The following is a 23338-nucleotide window of genomic DNA, read 5'->3' as shown; positions in this document are numbered from 1 at the left end:
AGCTCACTCGCACATGGGGGTATATTTACTGAAGAGCAGGTTTAAGAAGAGAAGATACTGCCCATAGCAACCAAATTATACTCATCATTTATCTAGCACCTTCATCTAGAAGACTTAAACTATAATCTGATTGGATGCTATGCCAACATCTCCACTTCTAAAATCCAGCACTTTAGTAAATATATCCCCAGGTGTCCCATGTTTCATGGGGTACTGAGGCTAGGTAAATGGGGACACATTAATACAGTTACTTTATGTTACGGCTGTCCAGCTGTGTCCCACAAAATCTACTGTATATAAAATTCCATACACTATACTACATGACTTTTTCCTTTTTTGAATAATATTTGGCCCTCAGACACCCACAAATACAGCCAAACTTTGAGGGATTACCTGGACCACACTGGTTTATGCCAAACAAGCCCAATGTAATATTCACAGTAATCTGACCATTAGGAAACATTCAACGACTAATGTGTATGAATGATGCTTCATTTAAACTTGGCAAAGCAGTGTGCAAACACACACAAATATACTGCTCTCCGACCACAAAGGTCATTTGTTGCACTCAAGAAATATAGAAATCTTGAACATTTACGGAAAAATAAAACCTGCTCGTAAATAAAAGGATTCCCCCCCCTTTAGGCTAAAATCTTGCTCAATATACTATAAAACAGTCTTATTTTCTGCAACCGCTGGAGAGACGCAGGTTGCCCAATAGTCCCAGCATCACCCTGCCAGCCTCAGGGGAGTCCCACGTTACCGGAGCCTGCCCGAAGGTATTCTGGGAAATATTTTATAACTGTGTGGGTCTTTTACAGAGCCCATACAAACACTACTTTCTGTTGCTCGCACATTAAGATTTAAACAAAACAAGGTGCTAAGTAACCACACAGTTACAATACATCCTTGTGTGCCTCACAAAGGCTTCCAGAGCTACCGCAGTATTTAAGGGGCTCTAACCGTGACATTAGAGGCTAATAAAAACATAAGAAAACTTGCAGTTCTTGGTCACGTCACGTCCCGTTCCCTTCCAGCGTACGCCAATCAAAGCAGGCCTGAAAAGAGGCTTCACATATGCAACAGCTGGTTGAAGAATTACTAAAAAACACCCAATTAAAGGCTTTCGTTTACACAGACTTGGCTACTGTCTCACCTTGTGAACTTTGGGACATGAGCCAGATGGATGAGAAACCAGCGTTAAAATAATGGAAAAATAAATACCCCTTCACCCCCCACCCAAAAAAAAAATGGCGAAGCGTTAAAATTTATAGCATATGGAAGGTTTCACAAGACAAAAGGGGACCCTCAGAATTTTGAGATCTATTTTCTCAGATGCAGGAAACGAATACACTGAAACCTGCAGCTCTGGAAAGCAGAGAACCCTTTATAGAAGTGTGAGGTTTAGCAGCAACAGGGCTACGACTCATTCTTGCTAAGTGTTAATCAATGACAAAACGTGCAGTTTTCATTTAGCCTTATGTGAATAGTAGACGAGTGTTCTAGCTAGGCAGGAAAGAAAATAATGAGATTACAGATGTTCCCGCACAGGACAGTAATTAACTGATTAGACACATCCTGTAGCAATCACAATTTATCATGCTTGGATGTCAGAAGCTTTCTGCCTCAGGTTATTGTGCTGATGGGCTCCGTCAAGCCTTAAAGCGGGGTACTCACGGAGCGATCGCTGCTTAAAATCTAAGCAATCTGACTAGATTGCTTAGATTTTAAACAGTGATCTCTCCATGTGTACCCCTCACAGCGATAGCGATGCGTAGCCCCACGTATCGCTACCGCTGCTGTGAAATGAGTGCCCCCCCCCGCACGCTCAGCACACGTCGCGCTGTGCTGAGCGGGAGGACACATCTCTCCCTCAGCACACATCTCTCCCCACATCTGCCAGTGAGTACTGGCCTTAAGAATTAAAGGAATACAATTCACAGATTGCATTGGAAAAGTCATTGTGCTATGTACACTCTTTTACATGGCCTTGTAATAAAAGTGTAAAAATTAGAGATATTTGCAAATAGTAATGTTGTCAGTGATCACTAAGGGTCTGGATAACCATAGACGTACAATTACTTTGGTTACAAAACACTATGTAATTAAAATAAGAATTTACTCACCGGTAATTCTATTTCTCGTAGTCCGTAGTGGATGCTGGGAACTCCGTAAGGACCATGGGGAATAGCGGGCTCCGAAGGAGGCTGGGCACTCTAGAAAGATCTTAGACTACCTGGTGTGCACTGGCTCCTCCCACTATGACCCTCCTCCAAGCCTCAGTTAGGATACTGTGCCCGGACGAGCGTACACAATAAGGAAGGATTTTGAATCCCGGGTAAGACTCATACCAGCCACACCAATCACACCGTACAACTCGTGATATGAAACCCAGTTAACAGTATGAAACAACTGAGCCTCTCAACAGATGGCTCAACAATAACCCAATTTAGTTAACAATAACTATGTACAAGTATTGCAGATAAACCGCACTTGGGATGGGCGCCCAGCATCCACTACGGACTACGAGAAATAGAATTACCGGTGAGTAAATTCTTATTTTCTCTGACGTCCTAGTGGATGCTGGGAACTCCGTAAGGACCATGGGGATTATACCAAAGCTCCCAAACGGGCGGGAGAGTGCGGATGACTCTGCAACACCGAATGAGAGAACTCCAGGTCCTCCTCAGCCAGGGTATCAAATTTATAGAATTTTGCAAACGTGTTTGCCCCTGACCAAGTAGCAGCTCGGCAAAGTTGTAAAGCCGAGACCCCTCGGGCAGCCGCCCAAGATGAACCCACCTTCCTTGTGGAATGGGCATTGACAGATTTTGGCTGTGGCAGGCCTGCCACAGAATGTGCAAGTTGAATTGTACTACAAATCCAACGAGCAATAGTCTGCTTAGAAGCAGGAGCACCCAGCTTGTTGGGTGCATATAGGATAAACAGCGAGTCAGATTTTCTGACTCCAGCCGTCATGGAAACATATTTTCAGGGCCCTGACCACGTCTAACAACTTGGAGTCCTCCAAGTCCCTAGTGGCCGCAGGCACCACAATAGGCTGGTTCAAATGAAACGCTGACACCACCTTAGGGAGAAACTGGGGACGAGTCCTCAATTCTGCCCTATCCATATGGAAAATCAGATAAGGGCTTTTATAAGACAAAGCCGCCAATTCGGATACTCGCCTGGCAGAAGCCAAGGCCAATAACATGACCACCTTCCACGTGAGATATTTCAGATCCACGGTTTTTAGTGGTTCAAACCAATGTGATTTTAAGAAACTCAACACCACGTTGAGATCCCAAGGTGCCACAGGAGGCACATATGGGGGCTGAATATGCAGCACTCCCTTTACAAATGTCTGAACTTCAGGTACTGAAGCTAGTTCTTTCTGAAAGAAAATCGATAGAGCCGAGATCTGTACCTTAATGGAACCCAGTTTTAGGCCCATATTCACTCCTGCTTGCAGGAAATGCAGAAATCGACCTAGTTGAAATTCCTCAGTTGGGGCCTTTTCGGCCTCACACCATGCAACATATTTCCGCCATATGCGGTGATAATGATTTGCTGTAACCTCTTTCCTGGCTTTAATAAGCGTAGGAATGACTTCCTCCGGAATGCCCTTTTCTTTCAGGATCCGGCGTTCAACCGCCATGCCGTCAAACGCAGCCGCGGTAAGTCTTGGAACAGACAGGGCCCCTGCTGTAGCAGGTCTTGTCTTAGCGGCAGAGGCCACGGGTCCTCTGAGATCATCTCTTGAAGTTCCGGGTACCATGTTCTTCTTGGCCAATCCGGAACCACGAGAATTGTGCTTACTCCTCGCTTTCTTATTATTCTCAATACCTTTGGTATGAGAGGCAGCGGAGGGAACACAAACCGACTGGTACACCCACGGTGTCACCAGAGCGTCCACAGCTATCGCTTGAGGGTCTCTTGACCTGGCGCAATACCTCTCTAGTTTTTTGTTTAGGCGGTACGCCATCATGTCCACCTGTGGACGACCCCACTGATGTACAATAATTTGGAAGACTTCTGGATGAAGTCCCCACTCTCCCGGGTGGAGGTCGTGTCTGCTGAGGAAGTCTGCTTCCCAGTTGTCCACTCCCGGAATGAACACTGCTGACAGTGCTAGTACATGATTTTCCGCCCATCGGAGAATTCTTGTGGCTTCTGTCATTGCCATCCTGCTTCTTGTGTCGCCCTGTCGATTCACATGGGCGACTGCCGTGATGTTGTCTGACTGGATCAGCACCGGCTGGTGTAGGAGCAGGGATTTTGCTTGACTTAGGGCATTGTAGATGGCCCTTAGTTTCAGAATATTTATGTGAAGGGAAGTCTCCTGACATGTCCATAGTCCTTGGAAGTTTCTTCCCTTTGTGACTGCCCCCCAGCCTCGCAGGCTGGCATCCGTGGTCACCAGGACCCAGTCCTGAATGCTGAATCTGCGACCCTCCAGAAGATGAGCACTCTGCAGCCACCACAGAAGAGACACCCTGGTTCTTGCAGACAGGGTTATCAAGCGATGCATCTGAAGATGCGATCCGGACCACTTGTCCAACAGGTCCCACTGAAAGATTCTGGCATGGAACCTGCCGAATGGAATTGCTTCGTAAGAAGCTACCATCTTTCCCAAGACCCGCGTGCAGTGATGCACCGATACCTGTTTTGGTTTCAGGAGGTCTCTGACTAGAGAAGACAACTCCCTGGCTTTCTCCTCCGGGAGAAACACTTTTTTCTGGACTGTGTCCAGAATCATCCCCAGGAACAGAAGACGTGTCGTCGGGACCAGCTGTGACTTTGGGATATTCAGAATCCAGCCGTGCTGGTTCAGCACTTCCTGAGATAGTGCTACTCCCACCAACAACTGTTCTTTGGACCGTGCCTTTATTAGGAGATAGTCCAAGTACGGGATAATTAAAACTCCCTTTCTTCGAAGGAGTATCATCATTTCCGCCATAACCTTGGTAAATACCCTTGGTGCCGTGGAGAGTCCAAACGGCAGCGTCTGGAATTGGTAATGGCAATCCTGTACCACAAATCTGAGGTACTCCTGGTGAGGATGGTAAATGGGTACATGCAGGTAAGCATCCTTGATGTCCAGGGAAACCATGTAATCCCCCTCGTCCAGGCTTGCAATAACCGCCCTGAGCGATTCCATCTTGAACTTGAATTTTTTTATGTACATGTTCAAGGATTTCAAATTTAAAATGGGTCTCACCGAACCGTCCGGCTTCGGTACCACAAATAGTGTGGAATAGTAACCCCGGCCTTGTTGAAGTAGGGGTACCTTGATTATCACCTGCTGGGAATACAGCTTGTGAATTGCCGCTAGCACCGCCTCCCTGTCTGAGGGAGCAATCGGCAAGGCAGATTTTAGGAACCGGTGGGGTGGAGCCGCCTCGAATTCCAGCATGTATCCCTGAGATACTACTTGAAGGATCCAGGGATCCACCTGTGAGCGAGCCCACTGACCGCTGAAATTTCTGAGGCGGGTCCCCACAGTACCTGACTCCACCTGTGGAGCCCCACCGTCATGCGGCGGACTTGGAAGAGAAAGCGGGGGAGGACTTTGGTTCCTGGGAACCTGCTGTCTGTTGCAGCCTTTTTCCCCTACCTTTGCCTCTAGACAGAAAAGACCCTCCTTTTCCACGCTTGCTTTTCTGGGTCCGAAAGGACTGAACCTGATAAAATGGCGCCTTCTTAGGCTGTGAGGGAACATGGGGTAAAAATGCTGACTTCCCAGACGTTGCTGTGGAAACTAGGTCGGAGAGACCATCCCCAAATAATTCCTCCCCTTTATAAGGCAAAACTTCCATGTGCCTCTTGGAATCTGCATCTCCCGTCCACTGACGAGTCCATAAGCATCTCCTAGCAGAGATAGACAATGCACTTACTTTAGATGCCAGCCGGCAAATTTCCCTCTGTGCATCTCTCATATACAAGACTGAATCTTTTATATGGTCAATCGTTAGCAGAATAGTGTCTCTGTCTAGTGTGTCAATATTTTCTGACAGTTTTTCTGACCATGCAGCGGCAGCACTGCACATCCAAGCTGACGCAATAGCTGGTCTAAGTATAATGCCTGAGTGTGTGTATACAGACTTCAGGATTGCCTCCTGCTTTCTATCAGCAGGCTCCTTAAGGGTGGCCGTATCATGAGAGGGTAGTGCCACCTTTTTTGACAAACGTGTGAGCGCTTTATCCACCCTAGGTGGTGTTTCCCAACGTGACCTATCCTCTGGCGGGAAAGGGAACGCCATTAGTACCTTCTTAGGAATTACAAATTTTTTATCAGGGAAAAGCCACGCTTCTTCACACACTTCATTTAGTTCATCTGATGGGGTAAAACTACGGGTAGTTTTTTCTCCCCAAACATAATACCCTTTTTTGTGGTACCTGGATGTAAATCAGAAATGTTTAACACCTCTTTCATTGCCTCAATCATGCAGTGAATGGCCCTGACAGGCATTAGGTTTGACTCATCGTCGTCGACACTGTTATCAGTATCCGTGTCGACATCCGGGTCTGCAAACTGAGGTAGCGGGCGTTTTAGAGCCCCTGACGACCACTGAGGCACCTGGACAGGCACGAGCTGAGATCCCGGCTGTCCCACATTTGGCATGTCGTCAAATTTCTTATGTAAAGAATCTATACGTGCACTCATTTCTTTCCATAAGTTCATCCACTCTGGTGTCTGCCCCGCAGGGGGTGACGTCCCTTCAAAATGCATCTGCTCCGCCTCCACCTCATTATCCTCATCAAACATGTCGACACAGCCGTACCGACACACCCCACACACACAGGGAATGCTCAACAGAGGACAGGACCCACAAAAAGCCCTTTGGGGGGACAGAGTGAGAGTATGCCAGCACACACCAGAGCGCTATATATATATATACAGGGACTAACTGAGTTATGTCCCTAATAGCTGCTTTTCATATAATATATGTATATATACTGCCAAATTTAATGCCCCCCCTCTCTTTTCCCTCTTACTGTTACTGTATATTGCAGGGAAGAGCCAGGGAGCTTCCTTCCAGCCGAGCTGTGAGGGAAAAATGGCGCCAGTGTGCGGAGGAGATAGGCTCCGCCCCTTTTTCGCGGCCTATTCTCCCGCTTTTTATGGAATTCTGGCAGGGGTATTTACCTCATATATAGCCTCTGGGGTTATATATTGAGGTATTTTAGCCAGCCAAGGTGTTATTATTGCTGCCTCAGGGCGCCCCCCCCCAGCGCCCTGCACCCTCAGTGACCGGAGTGTGAAGTGTGAGAGGAGCAATGGCGCTCAGCTGCAGTGCTGTGCGCTACCTTGGTGAAGACAGAGTCTTCATGCCGCCGATTTTCCGGACCTCTTCTTGCTTCTGGCTCTGTAAGGGGGACGGCGGCGCGGCTCCGGGACCGAACACCAAGGACTAGGCCTGCGGTCAATCCCTCTGGAACTAATGGTGTCCAGTAGCCTAAGAAGCCCAATCCGGCTGTAAGCAGGCGAGTTCACTTCTTCTCCCCTTAGTCCCTCGCTGCAGTGAGCCTGTTGCCAGCAGGTCTCACTGAAAATAAAAAACCTAAGTCTATTCTTTCTAAGAGCTCAGGAGAGCCCCTAGTGTGCATCCAACCTCGGCCGGGCACGAATTCTAACTGAGGCTTGGAGGAGGGTCATAGTGGGAGGAGCCAGTGCACACCAGGTAGTCTGAAATCTTTCTAGAGTGCCCAGCCTCCTTCGGAGCCCGCTATTCCCCATGGTCCTTACGGAGTTCCCAGCATCCACTAGGACGTCAGAGAAATACACTTTTTACTTGAACTCTAAAATGTGTTTCTAATACGGGAAACTGAACCACTGTAACTATTCTCTGATAATCTATGGCCTATAATAGATCATCGCACAAGCAACGTTGCTCATGATTAATCCTCTGACACATTTTTGGAAATGATGCAGGAAGATGATGATATCACCACATAACTAGAAAATTGTATTCGTATCACAAGCAGAACTGTCAAAATGTCTGTATTTTAATGAATAACTGCCATTATTGCAAATAGGGCTCCTATACGCCATATCTGGGTTATTTGGCTTAATCAAGGTAAATGGGATAATGGCATTTGTACAGAATCAGTCTGGTATCCCATCTTACTAACTAGCATCATGGAAGTGACCAGGAACGTGGCCACATTCTTGGAAGGATTCTCTGCAGAGACAGAACAACTGACAAGGAGTGTGGTAGGAAAGATGTCCCAAGTATGGAGGCAAAGGAGAAAATACAAAAACATAACCCCATGCAAAGCAACACCATACGGCTGCACCTTACAGGTTTTGTGAACATATTTTGGCTGTATAAACACTGCAATCAGCTATGGCAGCCTTACATGATATCCATCACACCTGAATGAAGCGTACGTCTCACACAGCTGTTAATTATTATGGTCACTTATGAACTCACACTACTATCACGTTTCCAATTCCAACAATCCCGTCCCCTGACAACCAACGTCTCTGTCATTCTCCGGCAATGGACTCAATCTTCTCACATCACACCCACCTCCGGAGAACATTCCATCACTCACATTTTCTGTCTCTTCCTCACATTCCCATAACCTGTAGTCTTCAGAGACGTATCCGTTTACCCTTATGTCCTGTAAACAGCCACTGCTGTCACCACTCACAGCCAAACTCAAAATCTACGCACCTTGTATTCCTGTCTCATGCACCCTATGGAACGCTCAGTGAGCCTGTAACAAATTATCACCAGTCCATGAACCCTTCTAACCTCCCAGGAGCAACAGAAACCTGGCTCAGACTTCAGACACCATGTCTCTCGCCACATTCATCTATAGGCCTGACAGTGTGTATAATCCAGGATTAACACGATGTGGTGTGCATTTGCAGCCATGTATCTGTAGTAAGCCATCATATTCTCTTTAATGACCATAACTAAACTAGAATGAAGCTGGCTCGCATGCACTAGTGACCACTTGCACATAACGGCAGTACCGTCTGCAGCGAGTAGCATTCCACACCATATGGTAGGACACGCAAGAATACTTTTCTACAGTTAGCGTTATTGACAGGAAGTATTGCTTAGGAAAATAAGAGGAAATAGTAAGATATTGAGAATCTGCGCAAACGTTATCGGTAGTGCAACTAAAATCTATAATTCACAGTGCATATCCCCTTGCACCAGAAAATGTAGCAGATATTAGTGTTCACTCTAGGAGTGAAAAGGGGCAGGGCGCCGGACTCCGGGGGCACATGTGTGCGCGCGCGCCCGAAATGGGGGGGGCGGCCACGCAAATTAGGGGGCGTGGCCACGCCTCCGTCATTTTAGGGGGCGGTGCGGCCCACAGACGCTACTATAGAGAGCGTCTGTGGCCGGCGACGTCACTGTTGGGGGCGTGCCCAGCACCTCCGTCGGTGCTGGGCTTCCCCCAGCCCTCTCCCAATGCGTGAATGGATGCCGCGCGCATGCGCACGGCATCTATACACGCCGGGAGGGCAGGGAGCGGGCGGCTGTTCTAGCAGGGCGCCGCAAAAGGGGCAGGGCGGGTTTTGCCTGTTAAAAAACGGGCAGGGCGCGGCGCCCTGCTAAAACAGCCTAGAGTGAACACTAGATATAGTATAAAGATTGAAAGATAGATCAAAGCACTCCAACAACACCCAAATTTATATGTACACACCAATGGGTGGAAAAATAAACAAATAGCAGTACCGTGCTATATAGTATCCAAATAGTGATACACAATTTTCAAGCTCTGCAATGGATTGTAGCTCCTTCACCTATAAAAAAGCTTTTTAAGGCTCATAAAGGGAGTACAAAAGAAAGTGCAATTATCTTTTTTACAGCAAGGGATTTATTTTATCCATCACATTTATACCTAACAGAAGCAGTCACTGGCGCATAGACATCCTCATAGGCAACAACAGCAACAGGTGTCAAAGTCTCTGAAGATCACAGATAGAAACTCCACGGATGAATATTTCAGTGACAAAGTATAACCCCATCACACCTGTATGAGCGTGAAACGCTCGTGGGGGGTATAAATGGTAGAAAAAGTGCAATTAACCTTTAAAAGCATACACATTTATTTTTAAACATCGCACTTACACCAAAACAGACGATTAAAAACATAGAAATGTATCTCCAATGGCTTCAGCAGCAGCTGGTAACAGGGTCCTGAGTGCTCCAGGTGGATAATGGAACCAAGGATAGGGGCTCCGGAAACCGCGATCCAGGTCAGCAACCCGATGCCAGCTAAAGATGCTTCTGAGGAAGGACAAAGACTGTCTGAAACGCGCTAAGCGTACGTGTCTATCTGTTGTATCACTCCTTGTGGACTTACATCTTTAGCTGGCATCGGGTTGCTGACCTGGATCGCGTATGAGGATGTCTATGCGCCAGTGACTGCTTCTGTTAGGTATAAATGTGATGGATAAAATAAATCCCTTGCTGTAAAAAAGATAATTGCACTTTCTTTTGTACTCCCTTTATGAGCCTTAAAAAGCTCTTTTATAGGTGAAGGAGCTACAATCCATTGCAGAGCTTGAAAATTGTGTATCACTATTTGGATACTATATAGCACGGTACTGCTATTTGTTTATTTCTCCACCCATTGGTGTGTACATATAAATTTGGGTGTTGTTGGAGTGCTTTGATCTATCTTTCAATCTTTATACTATAGGAAGTATTGCTTAGTGCACCCAATCAAACGCTACAGCTCTCCTGTGTAGAAGAGAAAAAAAAGTATACAATTTATTGGTTGAAATGTGTTGAGTATGGGATGCCAGCGGTCAGTTACCCGATGTCGGGATCCCGGCTAGAATGCCGGCGGGGGCACAAAACCCCTTGCGGTTTTGGTGGCTCGCTGCGCTTGCCACAGGTTATATTCCCACTCTATGGGTCTCGTGGACAACCACAAGTGGGAATAAACCTGTTAGCCAGGATTGCGGCTGGTGGCATGGTCAGTGGTCGGGACTTCGGCGTCTGTATTCTATACAGCAGGCCTGGCCAACCTGTGGCTTTCCAGCTGTTGTGAAACTGCAAGTCCCAGCATGCTCTGCCACAGCTTTGTTATTAGAGAATGCTAAAACTATGGCAGAGCATGCTGGGACTTGTAGTTTTACAACAGCTGGAGAGCCACAGGTTGGCCAGGCCTGCTATAGAGTATAGACCAACCTATGGAACACGGTTTATAAATGTCCCTCATGGTGTATTAGCCAACTTCTAGCACTGTAATGCCCGCTTCCCTCCCCAAAATGCAACAGAGACTGGGCACTTTAATAGTGTGTCCATTTGTGAAATCACAATAATATTTCTTAAACACTTTAATAACAAATATATTCTAACACACACACTTGATCAGGAGTTAAGTATGGATTTATATCATTCTTAAGCTAACACCAGTTAAACTAAGTGCGGAGAGGAATTGTACATTCATTAAGAGATCATTAAGCTTCACAATAGGGGAAAAAAAAAAAAAAAAGTACATAACTTAGTAGCTTACAGTAATATTTACACAAACATACACAGCAATATCAGGCACATGGTAAGAAATCCTAAATTTGTTTGGTTTCCAAATGTAACATTAGAGCGCTAGTGAAGCATTTTACAACTAGTACTAAATAGACATATAGTCCCAGTAAGGAGCAGGGCTTAAGGCCCCCATACTCCACAGATGTATTGCAGCACTGTCCCGATCCCCCGACAGTCGGGTTGGGGAATCAGGAAAAATCTCAAACTGGGCATTTTTAACATGTTTAATTTTCCAGATTCCTCAACGGATCGCTGATCATCACTGACAGCCAATCAGTGGATCCAGTCGGCAGGTTAGGGAATTAGGGAATAGCGGCGGCTGATACATGGGGCCTTTACTCTTGGAATTCCTTAATAACAATGCTACTTACTGCCCATGTCTTGGTAAGCCGGAATATCGGAGCACTTTGTAACCCAGACACCACAGCCATTAATGCATGAAGGTTGTTCAGCTCGTACAGTTTCTGTGGAGGTACAGAAGACACACTGTATCAGACTATCAGGGTAACTAGTCATCTTCAATGTATCAGTCTCCAAATATGTATTAGAATAACATTCCTCATCTCCCTAGATGTGGGTTTGTAGCTGTTATGATGGCAGGGGTGTTGCTACCAGTGTGTTTTTCTTATAACTAGACTAGTTCCCATTTTAGTTGCAAACAGATCAATAAGAATGGCCCTCTTAATACCCACCAACATATCCATACACTGAGCATTTATTAATTAGTATGGCCGCAACTGAGCACCAATTGTCTGTCAGGCATGAAAAGCCTTGTAGTACGCCCAACAGATACAATAATTGATGTTCAGTGCTACTCACCATCTGACAAACAGATCTGACTCTGGATAGCAATATCAGATGTTTGGTCTGTCTGATGGAGACTTCCCTAAATAGCACGGCCAGTATTACAAAGTGCTTGTGAGCTTTGTTGTTTGATTACACATATTAAGACCTTCTATGTATTTTAAAAACCCAAACCCTATGGTGGCATTACACTAAAAAGTCCCTTCCTGCGCACCATCTTTCTTAAAAGAGGCTGAGTGTTCCTGGACTCACAGGGTGCCCAGAGGTATTTAATGGAGACCCGGAGAGCTGCCAAAGAAAGTGTCTGGGATAAATATTTATGATCATTCTAAGCTTTAGGTATGTGGTGCCCATATCTTTTACTAAATACAGAGAGGGTGGAAAAAATACATACAGCGGACATATTTTACCTTGGCAGTTTTAATGTAATGACTCAAAACCTCAGCACGGATCTTTAGTGTTTGTGCATGAAGGATCTCTCTCACTACCCAAAAGCTCACCTGCAAATAAAGGTAAATAAATATGCATTTAAGTGGGCAGAACAAATATAACAGTACATTACGTTAATAGCCTGGTGGGCAATGAGCCTTTTCAAAGGAATGCTTTAACCACTTACTGTAACTGACGATTTATTTCGCCGAAAACCGCTCCAAAATTGTTGGGGGGTTTTTATGAGTGAATTAGGTGAAGAACATGAATTTAACCCTATCCCAAATGATTTTAGTAAAAAAAAAAAAAAAATAATAATAATGAAGGAAAAAAAAAAGTATTCTTTCCCAAACATCGAAACATCAATCGGGAACATCGTGACCATTGCTGCTTTCATTTTGAAAGCCGGGACAGCCTGCAGGTATACAGGGGGGGGGGGGGGGGGGGCTTAGGTAAGTTCATTTACACTCCCCAGCAGCTGCCATTGTCTGCAGACGCTGGAGCGGGGGGATCCTTCCGTGCTGCCGATCACACAGGGGGAGAGTGCGGGGAGGCAGAGGGACTGACAGCAGCAGCGGAGGGAAGTTTCTCTTCCCTGCCGCTGCTAACACTCTCTATCTGACTGGTCACATCCTGTGCGACCAAGTCAGATAGGGCACTTGCAGGCATGGTCGCATCTGATGCGACCATGCCAGGAAAGTGTTTAACAAAAAAGAAATGTTCAGCTGTCAAGGAGGAAAGCAGATGAGTGCAGGTTGGACCTGTAGCTGAAAAGCCTTTCACTGTAAGTTATAGTTAGGGCATGTAACAGCAATACCCTCCCCTACCCAGCCTAATTCAGTGACGTACAATGTCCAGGACAGGGATCCAGTGACGTACAATGTCCAGGACAGGGATCCAGTGACGTACAATGTCCAGGACAGGGATCCAGTGACGTACAATGTCCAGGACAGGGATCCAGTGACGTACAATGTCCAGGACAGGGATCCAGTGACGTACAATGTCCAGGACAGGGATCCAGTGACGTACAATGTCCAGGACAGGGATCCAGTGACGTACAATGTCCAGGACAGGGATCCAGTGATGTACAATGTCCAGGACAGGGATCCAGTGACGTACAATGTCCAGGACAGGGATCCAGTGACGTACAATGTCCAGGACAGAGATCCAGTGACGTACAATGTCCAGGACAGGGATCCAGTGACGTACAATGTCCAGGACAGAAAATGAATAGAAAACGAATCCGGCACCGTATATTAACGGTATCCTGTCTTTAGGTCGACAACACTTATGTCGACACTCATTAGGTCGACCACTATTGGATGACATGCATTATGTCGACCTGGTCCCTAGGCCGACATGAGTTTTCACCTTTTTTTTTCTTCTTCATTTTTTCAACTTTTTCATACTTTACACTCCACGTGGACTACGATTGGGAATAGCAACCTGTGCCGAGTGCATCGGTAGCGGAGCGAGGCACCTTGCCAAAGCCATGCAAGAGGACATCGTCCACTAATTGGGGTTCCGGTCACTTTCCGAAGAAAACACCAATTTATTTATTTTTTTAAAATTTGTATCGACCTTTCCTTATTTCATGTGTCGATCTAGTCACTGTCGACCGATAGTGGTCGACCTAGTTACTGTCGACCCAACGATCCACACCCATATTAACAGCGCATTTCCAGCCTTCTTGTAAATAAGAATTTGCTAAAATAATTTATGCAGTTTTAAACAAGTGGCTGACGTGTACTTAACATTCATCTTTTGGGAAAAGACACTTTGTTTCAATAGTTGTAAAGAGACGTGGCTGAATTGTGCGAATACTAGGACTTCAATATGAAGATGAAATCATTAACGATTAGTTTTCAAGTGGCTATCCCTCAACTACAATACATTAAAAAAATATATATATTATTAGATAAAAGGTTTTTTTTTTTTACTCCATCTCTTCACACTATTAAACAAACTTCTCACGGTCCAAAGAAATTATATCCAGGGGCAGAATAAAGCAGTAAGATCAGAGGCGTAACTAAGGCAGGGCGAGTGGGGCACGTGCCCGGGGCGCCTTGGCAGGCCCAGCAGAGGGGGGCGCCGTCGGCAGCCAGGGCATCATACCCACCCGTCCCGCTGCAATGTGAGGGGAGGAAAGCGCAGAGTCTCTCCTGGCCCTCAATGTGCTCACTGCCGCTGAGTGTCTGTCCGGTCTCCGGCGGTGTTAGCCAATCAGACCTTGCGGACCGGCTCCTGATTGGCTAATGAACCGGCGCAACATTTAAGATAGCCGCCGCCGGAGACCTGGAGCGTTGAGGGGCAGGAGAGGAGCTGCGCTCTCCTCCCTTCACACAGCTGCCCTCGGCATTTGTGTATCTGGCACTGTGGGGCATTTGTGTATCTGGCACTGTGGGGCATTTGTGTATCTGGCACTGTGGAAAAAGGGGACTCTGTATGCGTACTGTGCAAAAATTGAATGAAGGTGCGCTGAGAGATGACACAAGGGGTAGGTGATAGTGTGCTTAGAGGCGACACAGGGGGAAGGCGATAGTCATGTTGGCACGCCCCATTTTCAGTGGCCACTCCCCTTGTGGTGCGTGGCCATGCCCATTTTTTCGGCACGCGCACATACTTCTTTTTGTAGGTTTTTTTTTTTGGGGGGGGGGGGTGCCACTGTTCATCTTGCCGTGGGCTCCGAAAACCCTAGTTACGCCTCTGAGTAAGATACATATATACTATACATAGAGAGAAAAATAAAAGAAAGGAAGATAAGAGGATTGTGATTGATATGTCGGCGGTAAGAACAACAACTGCGGCATCCAGATTATCAAAATTCCAACAGGGGAAGGTAAGTATACTTACCTTCCCACACTTACCCCCTTAAGGGCCCTACACACAAGGCGATTTCGTTGATTAGAATGATGAACGATATGAACAATGAACGACTTTTCAGTAACGATTTTTTGCATACACACTGAACGATTTGACATTGCAAACATCAATATCGTCCAAATTGGCTTGCATTGATAAATGATGATAGACAAACGATGAACGACTGCGAGGACATGCATCATTCATAGTTGATGCCTCCACACTGAACGTTATATACGTTATGGTAAGAACTTACCGTTGATAACGGTATTTCTCCCAAGTCCACAGGATTCCATTGGGATATGATGAAGCGACAGCGGATTTGCACCAATCGGTCAAAGCTTTTCGGCCTCCCAGCATGCAACGGGCCCATCCATATATCCCCACCTCCTGGCTCAGGCAAATCAGTTGTATTTCTAAAGCTCAAGGCAGTAGCATCACAGATAGCCCTAACAGGCGAGAAGAACACACATATACACACTTCCGTACAAGAAGGAAGACGTTAGTGAGTAAAAGGATCCTCAAATCAGGTGCGTCAGGGTGGGATCCCTGTGGACTTAGGAGAAATACCGTTATCAACGGTAAGTTCTTACCATAACGTATATTTCTCTTGCAGGATCCACAGGTTATCAACAGGATAACATTGGGATTTCCCAAAGCAATTTAGTGGTGGGGACGCTCCTGAATGGACAGGAGAATCCTTCGCCCGAATTCAGCGCCATGAGAGGCAAAGGTAAACAAGGCATAATGTCTAATGAATGTGTTAATGGAAAACCATATGGCTGCCTTACATATCTGTTCTGCTGAAGCACCACGTTGTGCTGCCCATGATGGACCTACCTTTCGAGTAGAGTGAGCAGAGACATTAGCCGGGACAGGGAGATCAGCCTGAGAATATGCTTCTGAAATCATCATCCGAAGTCACCTTGCCAGTGTCTGTTTATCAGCAGGCCATCCTCTCTTGTGAAATCCGTAGAAAATGGAGAGGATGCATCTTTCTGATGGCACTGGTACGATCCACGTAGATCCTTCATGCACAGACCAGGTCCAGCAATGCATCTCCCGCAGAAAGGCCTGGGACCTGGAAAACCGAGACTACAATTTCTTGGTTAAGGTGGAATTTAGACAGCACCTTGGGAAGATACCCAGATCTAGTTCTGAGAACTGCTTATCTGAATATAAAATCAGAAATGGGGTACAACATGACAATGCCCATAAATCTGAAACGCTTCTAGCAGACGCTATGGTGAGTAGAAAGAGAACTTTAGCAGTCAACCATTTAAGAACCACTTTATTAAGTGGTTCAAATGGGGCAACTCGAAGGGCCTTTAGGACTAAATTTAAGTCCCAAGGCACTGTAGGAGGAACAAAAGGAGGTTGAATTCGCAGCATTTCCTGGAAAAAAGTACGCACATAGTGTAAGTTGGCAATTTTCTTTTGGAACCATACAGTCAATGCTGACACTTGCACTCTCAAGGAAGCCACCTTCAAACCTTTATCTAATCCTGCCTGAAGGAACACTAAGACCCTGGAAACTCTGAAAGACTTAGGATCCATTTTCCGTTCATTGCACCAACAAATACAGGTTTGCCATATTCGGTGATAAATGCGAGCAGAGGAAGGTTTTCTTGCTCTGAGCATTGTTTGAATTACCTGTTGTGAGAATGCTCTTGACTTCTGGATAGAGGTTTCAAGAGCCACGCTGTCAAAGACAGTCGATCCAGATGTCTGTGATAACAAGGACCCTGCATCAGTAGATCTGGACGTTGAGGGAGCAGGAGTGGAGCATCCGTCGATATTCTATGCAGATCTGTGTACCAGTGCCTTCTGGGCCAATCCGGAGCTATTCGTATCACGGCACCCTTTCCTTGCTTTATCTTTCTCATCACCCTGGGTAACAGGGTGATTGGAGGAAACCCAGAAGCCAGATTAAAGTCCCATCTCACCGACAGGGCATCCACGAAGATCACTCTGGGATCCTTTGTTCTTGACCCGTATGCGAGAACTTTGTTGAGATCCATCTCTGGCAACCCCCACTTGTCTACTTGAGTCTGGAAGACCTCCGGGTGTAGAGCCCATTCGCTTGCCTGAATGGCGTGTCAACTGAGAAAACCTGCTTCCCAGTTTAGGACTCCCGGAACGAACACTTCGGACAAGGCTGGATGATGAAGTTCTGCCCACTTTAGTATGTGACTTACCTCCTTCATCGCTTTTCGGCTGCGAGATCCTCCCTGATGGTTGAGGTACGCTACTGCCGTCGCATTGTCAGAGTGGATCTGAACTGGTTTTCCCCGAAGAATGTCCTTTGCCTGAATCAGTGCCATGCATATGGCCCGACGTTCCAATATATTTATTGGCAGGCAACCTTCTTCCTTGGTCCATTTCCCCTGGAAACACAACCTTCCTGTCACTGCACCCCAGCCCTGGAGACTGGCATCTGTTGTCAGAATTTCCCAATCTGATATCCAAAAGGGTCTCCCCTTGTCCAGATAGGATGTCTGTAGCCACCAGGCTAATGACCTTCTTACTTCTATCGTAAGAACCATAGTCTGCGTTTTATTCGTCTGATGCAACATTGCATTTGGCAAGAATCAGATGCTGCAGAGGCCTCGAGTGGAACTGTACATACTCCACCATGTCATATGTTGACACCATTAATCCCATCACACGCACTGCTGCGTGAATGGATACCTTTTGACTGTGTAGCAAGTCCTGAATCCTTGACTGAACCTTGGATATCTTGTTCAGAGGTAAAATTACTCTCTGAAGACTTGAATCCAGTACAGCCTCCAAGCGAGCCATACGCTGTGACGGAACCAGAGACGATTTTGCCCAATTTATGAGCCACCCGTGCCTTTGCAGACACGTTTTTGTGTGTTGCAGATGACAAAGGAGCAATACCTGCGACTGTGCCAGGATTAAAAAAGATCGTTGAGGTATGGAAAAAATCTTATCCCCTGCTGGTGGAGATAAGCTGCCATTACCACCATAATCTTGGTAAATACTCTGGGGCTAACCCAAAAGGTAGGGCCTGGAACTGAAAATGCTGTTGGAGGATAGCGTACCTGAGACAGCACTGATGGGACAGTGCTATAGGAATATGTAGGTAAGCATCCTGTATATCCAAGGATACCATGTAATCCCCTGGCTCCATGGCCAAAATGGTGGAACATAAAGTCTCCATATGAAACAGAGGTACCCAAATGTACTTATTCAGCACTTTGAGATTGAGAATGGGCCGAAATTACCCATTTGGTTCCTGAACTAGAAACAGGTCGGAGTAAAAACCCTGTCCTCGCTGTGCAGGAATGACTACTACCGACTGAAGCAATTTCTGAACTGCCTCTTGCAAAAGTCCTGGCCTTCGTCTCTACCCGAGATGGGCTGGTACAAAAAAAAAAAAACTTTCGAGGAGGGTACTTCTTGAAGGCAAAAGCATAACCTAGAGATACCGCTTCCTGCACCCAGGCATCTGTTTTAGACTGCTGCCAGATCTGTGCAAACTGAAGGAGTCTGCCCCCCCGCCCCCACCCTTATTTGTTTTCCCAACCAGTCCTCTGGTAGCCCAATGCTTTTTAGTCTTACCAGACTTGTTGTATTGGGACTGCCTGCCATCACTTTTTCCTTTAGCTTTTCCTTAAGACAGAGAGAGACGAAAAGCCGGAACTTTAGGTTTGAAATTGTATGTGGAAGGAAAGTTTACCTTCTTGGAGTCTGCTTCTGACTCCAAAATATCTGTCAATTCTTTACCAAAAAGAATATCTCCAGAAAAAAGCAAAGATTCCAAAACCTTCTTAGATTCTAAGGGTCCCCTTCGCGTACAGCTTCTGAGATGGAAGCGGGAAACAGTTCATGGCGGGAGACTCGGAGGAAATTGGTCATGAACCGGGGGGATGGGCGACTAGGAGAGCGTCTGACTCCCCACTGCTGACATCAACCCTAAGGATCACGGCCTCGTACTATTCCTGGAGTCTCTGATCCCTAAGGCCTAGCGGTGGTGCACCCGAGGTGGCAGCCGCATCAGCGACTGTTTGGTAGTCTCATCCCAAAACAGTGCAGCTGTGTCCATATTCCCCTTCGGAGGGGAACCGATGCCTTACCTTCTCCCCGTGCTCCAGCCACAGTCTGGTAACATCTGCTGGACCTGCTAGTATATCCGACACAGACGCCCACTGAAACAGCACTGTATTTGTGGGTAAGCGTTGTCGCGACCCGGCAGAGATGTTGGAGCGACTCTTTCTAAGCTACGTATAAGACACTTCTTAGAAAGATCACTCAAGAAAAAAATAGTAAGACTATAAAAATAAAATAAGAAAGCTTAGGGCTGATGAAAACCAGCAACCCTCTGACCATGGTCCGGCTCCTGCCGCACCAAACAAAATACTGGTTTGCCTGAGCCAGGAGGTGAGGATATATGGACGGGCTCGCTGCATGCTGGGAGGCCAAAAAGCTTTGACCAATTGGTGCAAACCCGCTGTCGCTTTATCATATCCCAATGTTATCCTGTGGATAACCTGTGGACCCTGCCGGAGAAATATCGTTCATTTTTGAATGACATCTTTCATATCTTTCTAAAATGTCGTCCTTAACCCTTCCTTCTAGCAGCATAAACCTAACAAACAGACACACACAGTGCAATTAGCATATGCAAATTACTACTAACTATTCAGTATCATTAAACAGGTATGAATCTCATTACTATATGTCCATATACAGTACATATCACAGATAATATATCACTTGCACATGTAAAAGTAGGTGTAGTGTTTCTGCAGGACTAGATCAGTCCATCCTCTGCTGGAACGGACACGTCTACATCTATGGAGCACATTTAGGCAATACTCCCCTCTGGCGCAGATCCTCTTGTGTGATGAAGTGGTATTTATAAAGCTATACCATAAAGCTATAAAATGTCTTGGTGGGAAGTGGAAATGGTCTGGAGTTTTTCATCTGAAACTTTCCAATCACCTCTTTATGAAACTCCTATAGAGTGGATATTCCAATCATCCTCTTACCCCAAAAACGTAAGGAAAGTTAAAGTTAAATAACTGGTGTTGTTTTTGGAAGCAAAACGTTCAAACAGGAATGGTAATTTCCTGAGAGTAAGAGAGAAGTCTGGCAGCTGCAGGACCCTAATGACTCTCCTCCCATCCGCACAACAGAAAGTGTGATTCTCTGCAAGTGAGCTTTATTAAGATCAAGAAATATTATAGTCTAGGGACCCTACAGAAAGTTCTCAAGTCTTAAAGAAGTCAAACCTTACGTCAAGTTGTACAATATTTTATAGATACATACATATATAGTTGGGAAGCCTTGCGGCCTAACAAAGTGGAGGCTACTGTGCTTTGTGTTTTTAAATGGACAATGGATTTGATGGTACACACTATACAATGGTTATTGTGATCTGTCACGGATGGCAACAATGTCCTATATATCGTATAGTGTGTACCCAAACTTAAGGGGGAAATTAAATTGCCAGCTGAAATTTACCCCAGGCTAACTGATCCTCTGGGCTATCCAATTAGCCCTTAAGGCAGCCCAACACGGGAACTTGGGAGTTTTCTTTTGGGACTTGCTGGGGTCCTGAAAAAAATTCCCAGATAAGTGCCCTGTTTTCGCAATCCTTGTCATGAAAATACGCAGGTCTGTGAACTTATCACAACTCCTATATGTTTTTGCCCCAAAAACAGATAATTTTTTGGGCTGTGAAAACGGGCTCTAATTTGATTGGCCGAAACAAAAGTTGTGGTAAAGTACAGTTTTTACCAGCTCAAAAATTCCCCACCAAGACTTATCAAACCTGTTGACAAGTGAAGACCGTTGAAACCAATCAGATTCTAGCTTTTATTTTTCTAGTAAAGTCTATAAAATGAGTTCTAGACTCGAACTATTTGCTATGGGTAACATCTAACTTGTTTTACCTTGATGGTTTAACAAATTTCCCCCTACTAATGACACAAAATTATCTGTGCACAAACACACTTTTTTTGCAATCTCAATCATCAAAGTATATCAAATCATCATAAAGATTCTGTATGTAATTTTGAGCGCAGCTTCTACTGGCTATATAAAGCTTATTAGATATTATGTGTTGTCCAAGAACCTTCTCTGAAGTTCTAACTGGAGATGTACAGTATCTGTATCTTAACATGAGGTGATCACTGGGAAGTCACTTCTGCTCTCTCCACTAACGATTAATAAGGTTTTCTAGAACTGTACTCCTAGAATCCGTTTCTGAAAACAAACCATATGTACAGTATTAATCAAAAACACTAGCTCCAGACTTACTTGGTTAAATCGTCTTGTAAAGGCCACAGCATTTGGTGCAGAACTGTACTTTTCCTTTTTATTCCATCCGCAGCTTGATAATTCCTTAAGACCAACATGAACACAAAAATGGTGTTATGTTTTTTTAAAGGCAAGAAACACTTTGTTTTTTTGTCCAGTTTCAGGTCAGTGTCATTGCATAATCTTAACTCTAACTAATCTTAATTAGCATATCGTGCCAATGACACCTTATAATAATTTGAAGAGGAGGGCCTTGGAACAAAATCTGGTAAATCTTTAAATTGTTAATAGCTAAGTAAAACAAAACAAAAAATTCCAAACTTAAACGAAACCAAAAACACTACTAAAGCAATATACAGCGCCTATTTTGTATTGGGAGAAATGTTGTTTTTTTCTAATCAAAGATCTTAAAAAATAATTAGAATTTATGAAATATTATATAATTTTTCACTTTTAAATACATAATCTACATAAGCAGAAATAGGTGTTATTGTACCATAGCAAGAATTAACTGTTAAATCTCAGAGAGCTACTTTCTACATAACAAAAACCGTGTATCTTATTTCCTACATATGCCACTAGATGCATTTTGAGAATTTATGGCGAGGTTAGTCTGACATAGGGTTTATTACTCATCTTTTCAGAATAATGAATTATGTAGTTGAATGATAGCAGGATTTTAAGTGATTAATTGGTATTTTAAAAGCCAAACCAAATTCTTCCACTACAAAAATTCTACGATAAAAGGAGTCCAAACAAAACAATAGGCTGCATTTCAACAATTATGGCTTGGGCCCACAAAAGTACTGTGTGGTTTGTGTATGTGTCAGGCGCACGCTGGAAGTTATTATGGCGCTGTAATCTCCTATAAATACGTAACAGTACAACAACTGCCCCTGTACATCTGTTATAAAGAGGTAATAAGCCAAGTGCATACCTCCAGCAAATAAAGCACAAGTCAAATGATTCCTATTGAGCCAATATCCAGGATCTTTTTCTGTGCTAACAGCACCGTCATCATATACACAGGGGGAACCGATCTATGTTCTACAAAGTTTTGGAAAAGAGCTTTGCCAACTGCATCATGGAACCGCAATCTTAAAAGCATGGAGAACACATCTACCGACAAGATACTGGGGTTGCAGTTCATTTGCCAGCTGTCGGGATCCCGGCGGTCATGATACAGACACCGGGATCCAGGCATACAGGGGCTAAGAATAGTGTCTCTGGGATAGTGGAAACTTTAGTCAAGAAAGTACGCCTTATGATTTATAAACAAGACGGGTGATGTGGTATAGATTTCCTCTTGGAGTAATTCGACTTTTCAGCTAGAAGAGTAAGCCAATTTTTCTTTTCCAACTTAAATTCATGAAATAAACACCACCGCTGCTTAAATCCTCTACTGTGGAGAATATGAAACTGTATCACAG

The 23338-nt window shown here is 45.1% G+C and overlaps 1 protein-coding gene across 13 annotated transcripts in view; it reads right to left on the bottom strand.

Moving 5' to 3' along the window:
• Window positions 1-23338, bottom strand: part of RALGPS2 (Ral GEF with PH domain and SH3 binding motif 2) — a 359193-nt gene that overhangs the window by 202690 nt on the left and 133165 nt on the right. For all 13 annotated transcript variants that reach the window (XM_063939732.1, XM_063939731.1, XM_063939736.1 and 10 more), the window contains 3 exons: window positions 21909-21992; window positions 12740-12829; window positions 11897-11989 (listed from right to left, as the gene is read on the bottom strand). In XM_063939732.1, the coding sequence (XP_063795802.1) occupies window positions 11897-11989; window positions 12740-12829; window positions 21909-21992 (267 nt within the window). The remainder of the gene's footprint in view (window positions 1-11896; window positions 11990-12739; window positions 12830-21908; window positions 21993-23338) is intronic.

Source organism: Pseudophryne corroboree, chromosome 9 (assembly GCF_028390025.1).
Source record: "Pseudophryne corroboree isolate aPseCor3 chromosome 9, aPseCor3.hap2, whole genome shotgun sequence".
Classification (NCBI taxonomy): Eukaryota; Metazoa; Chordata; class Amphibia; order Anura; family Myobatrachidae; genus Pseudophryne; species Pseudophryne corroboree.
Note: the sequence above shows the minus strand (reverse complement) of the source record. Positions and strands in the feature narration are given on the sequence as shown.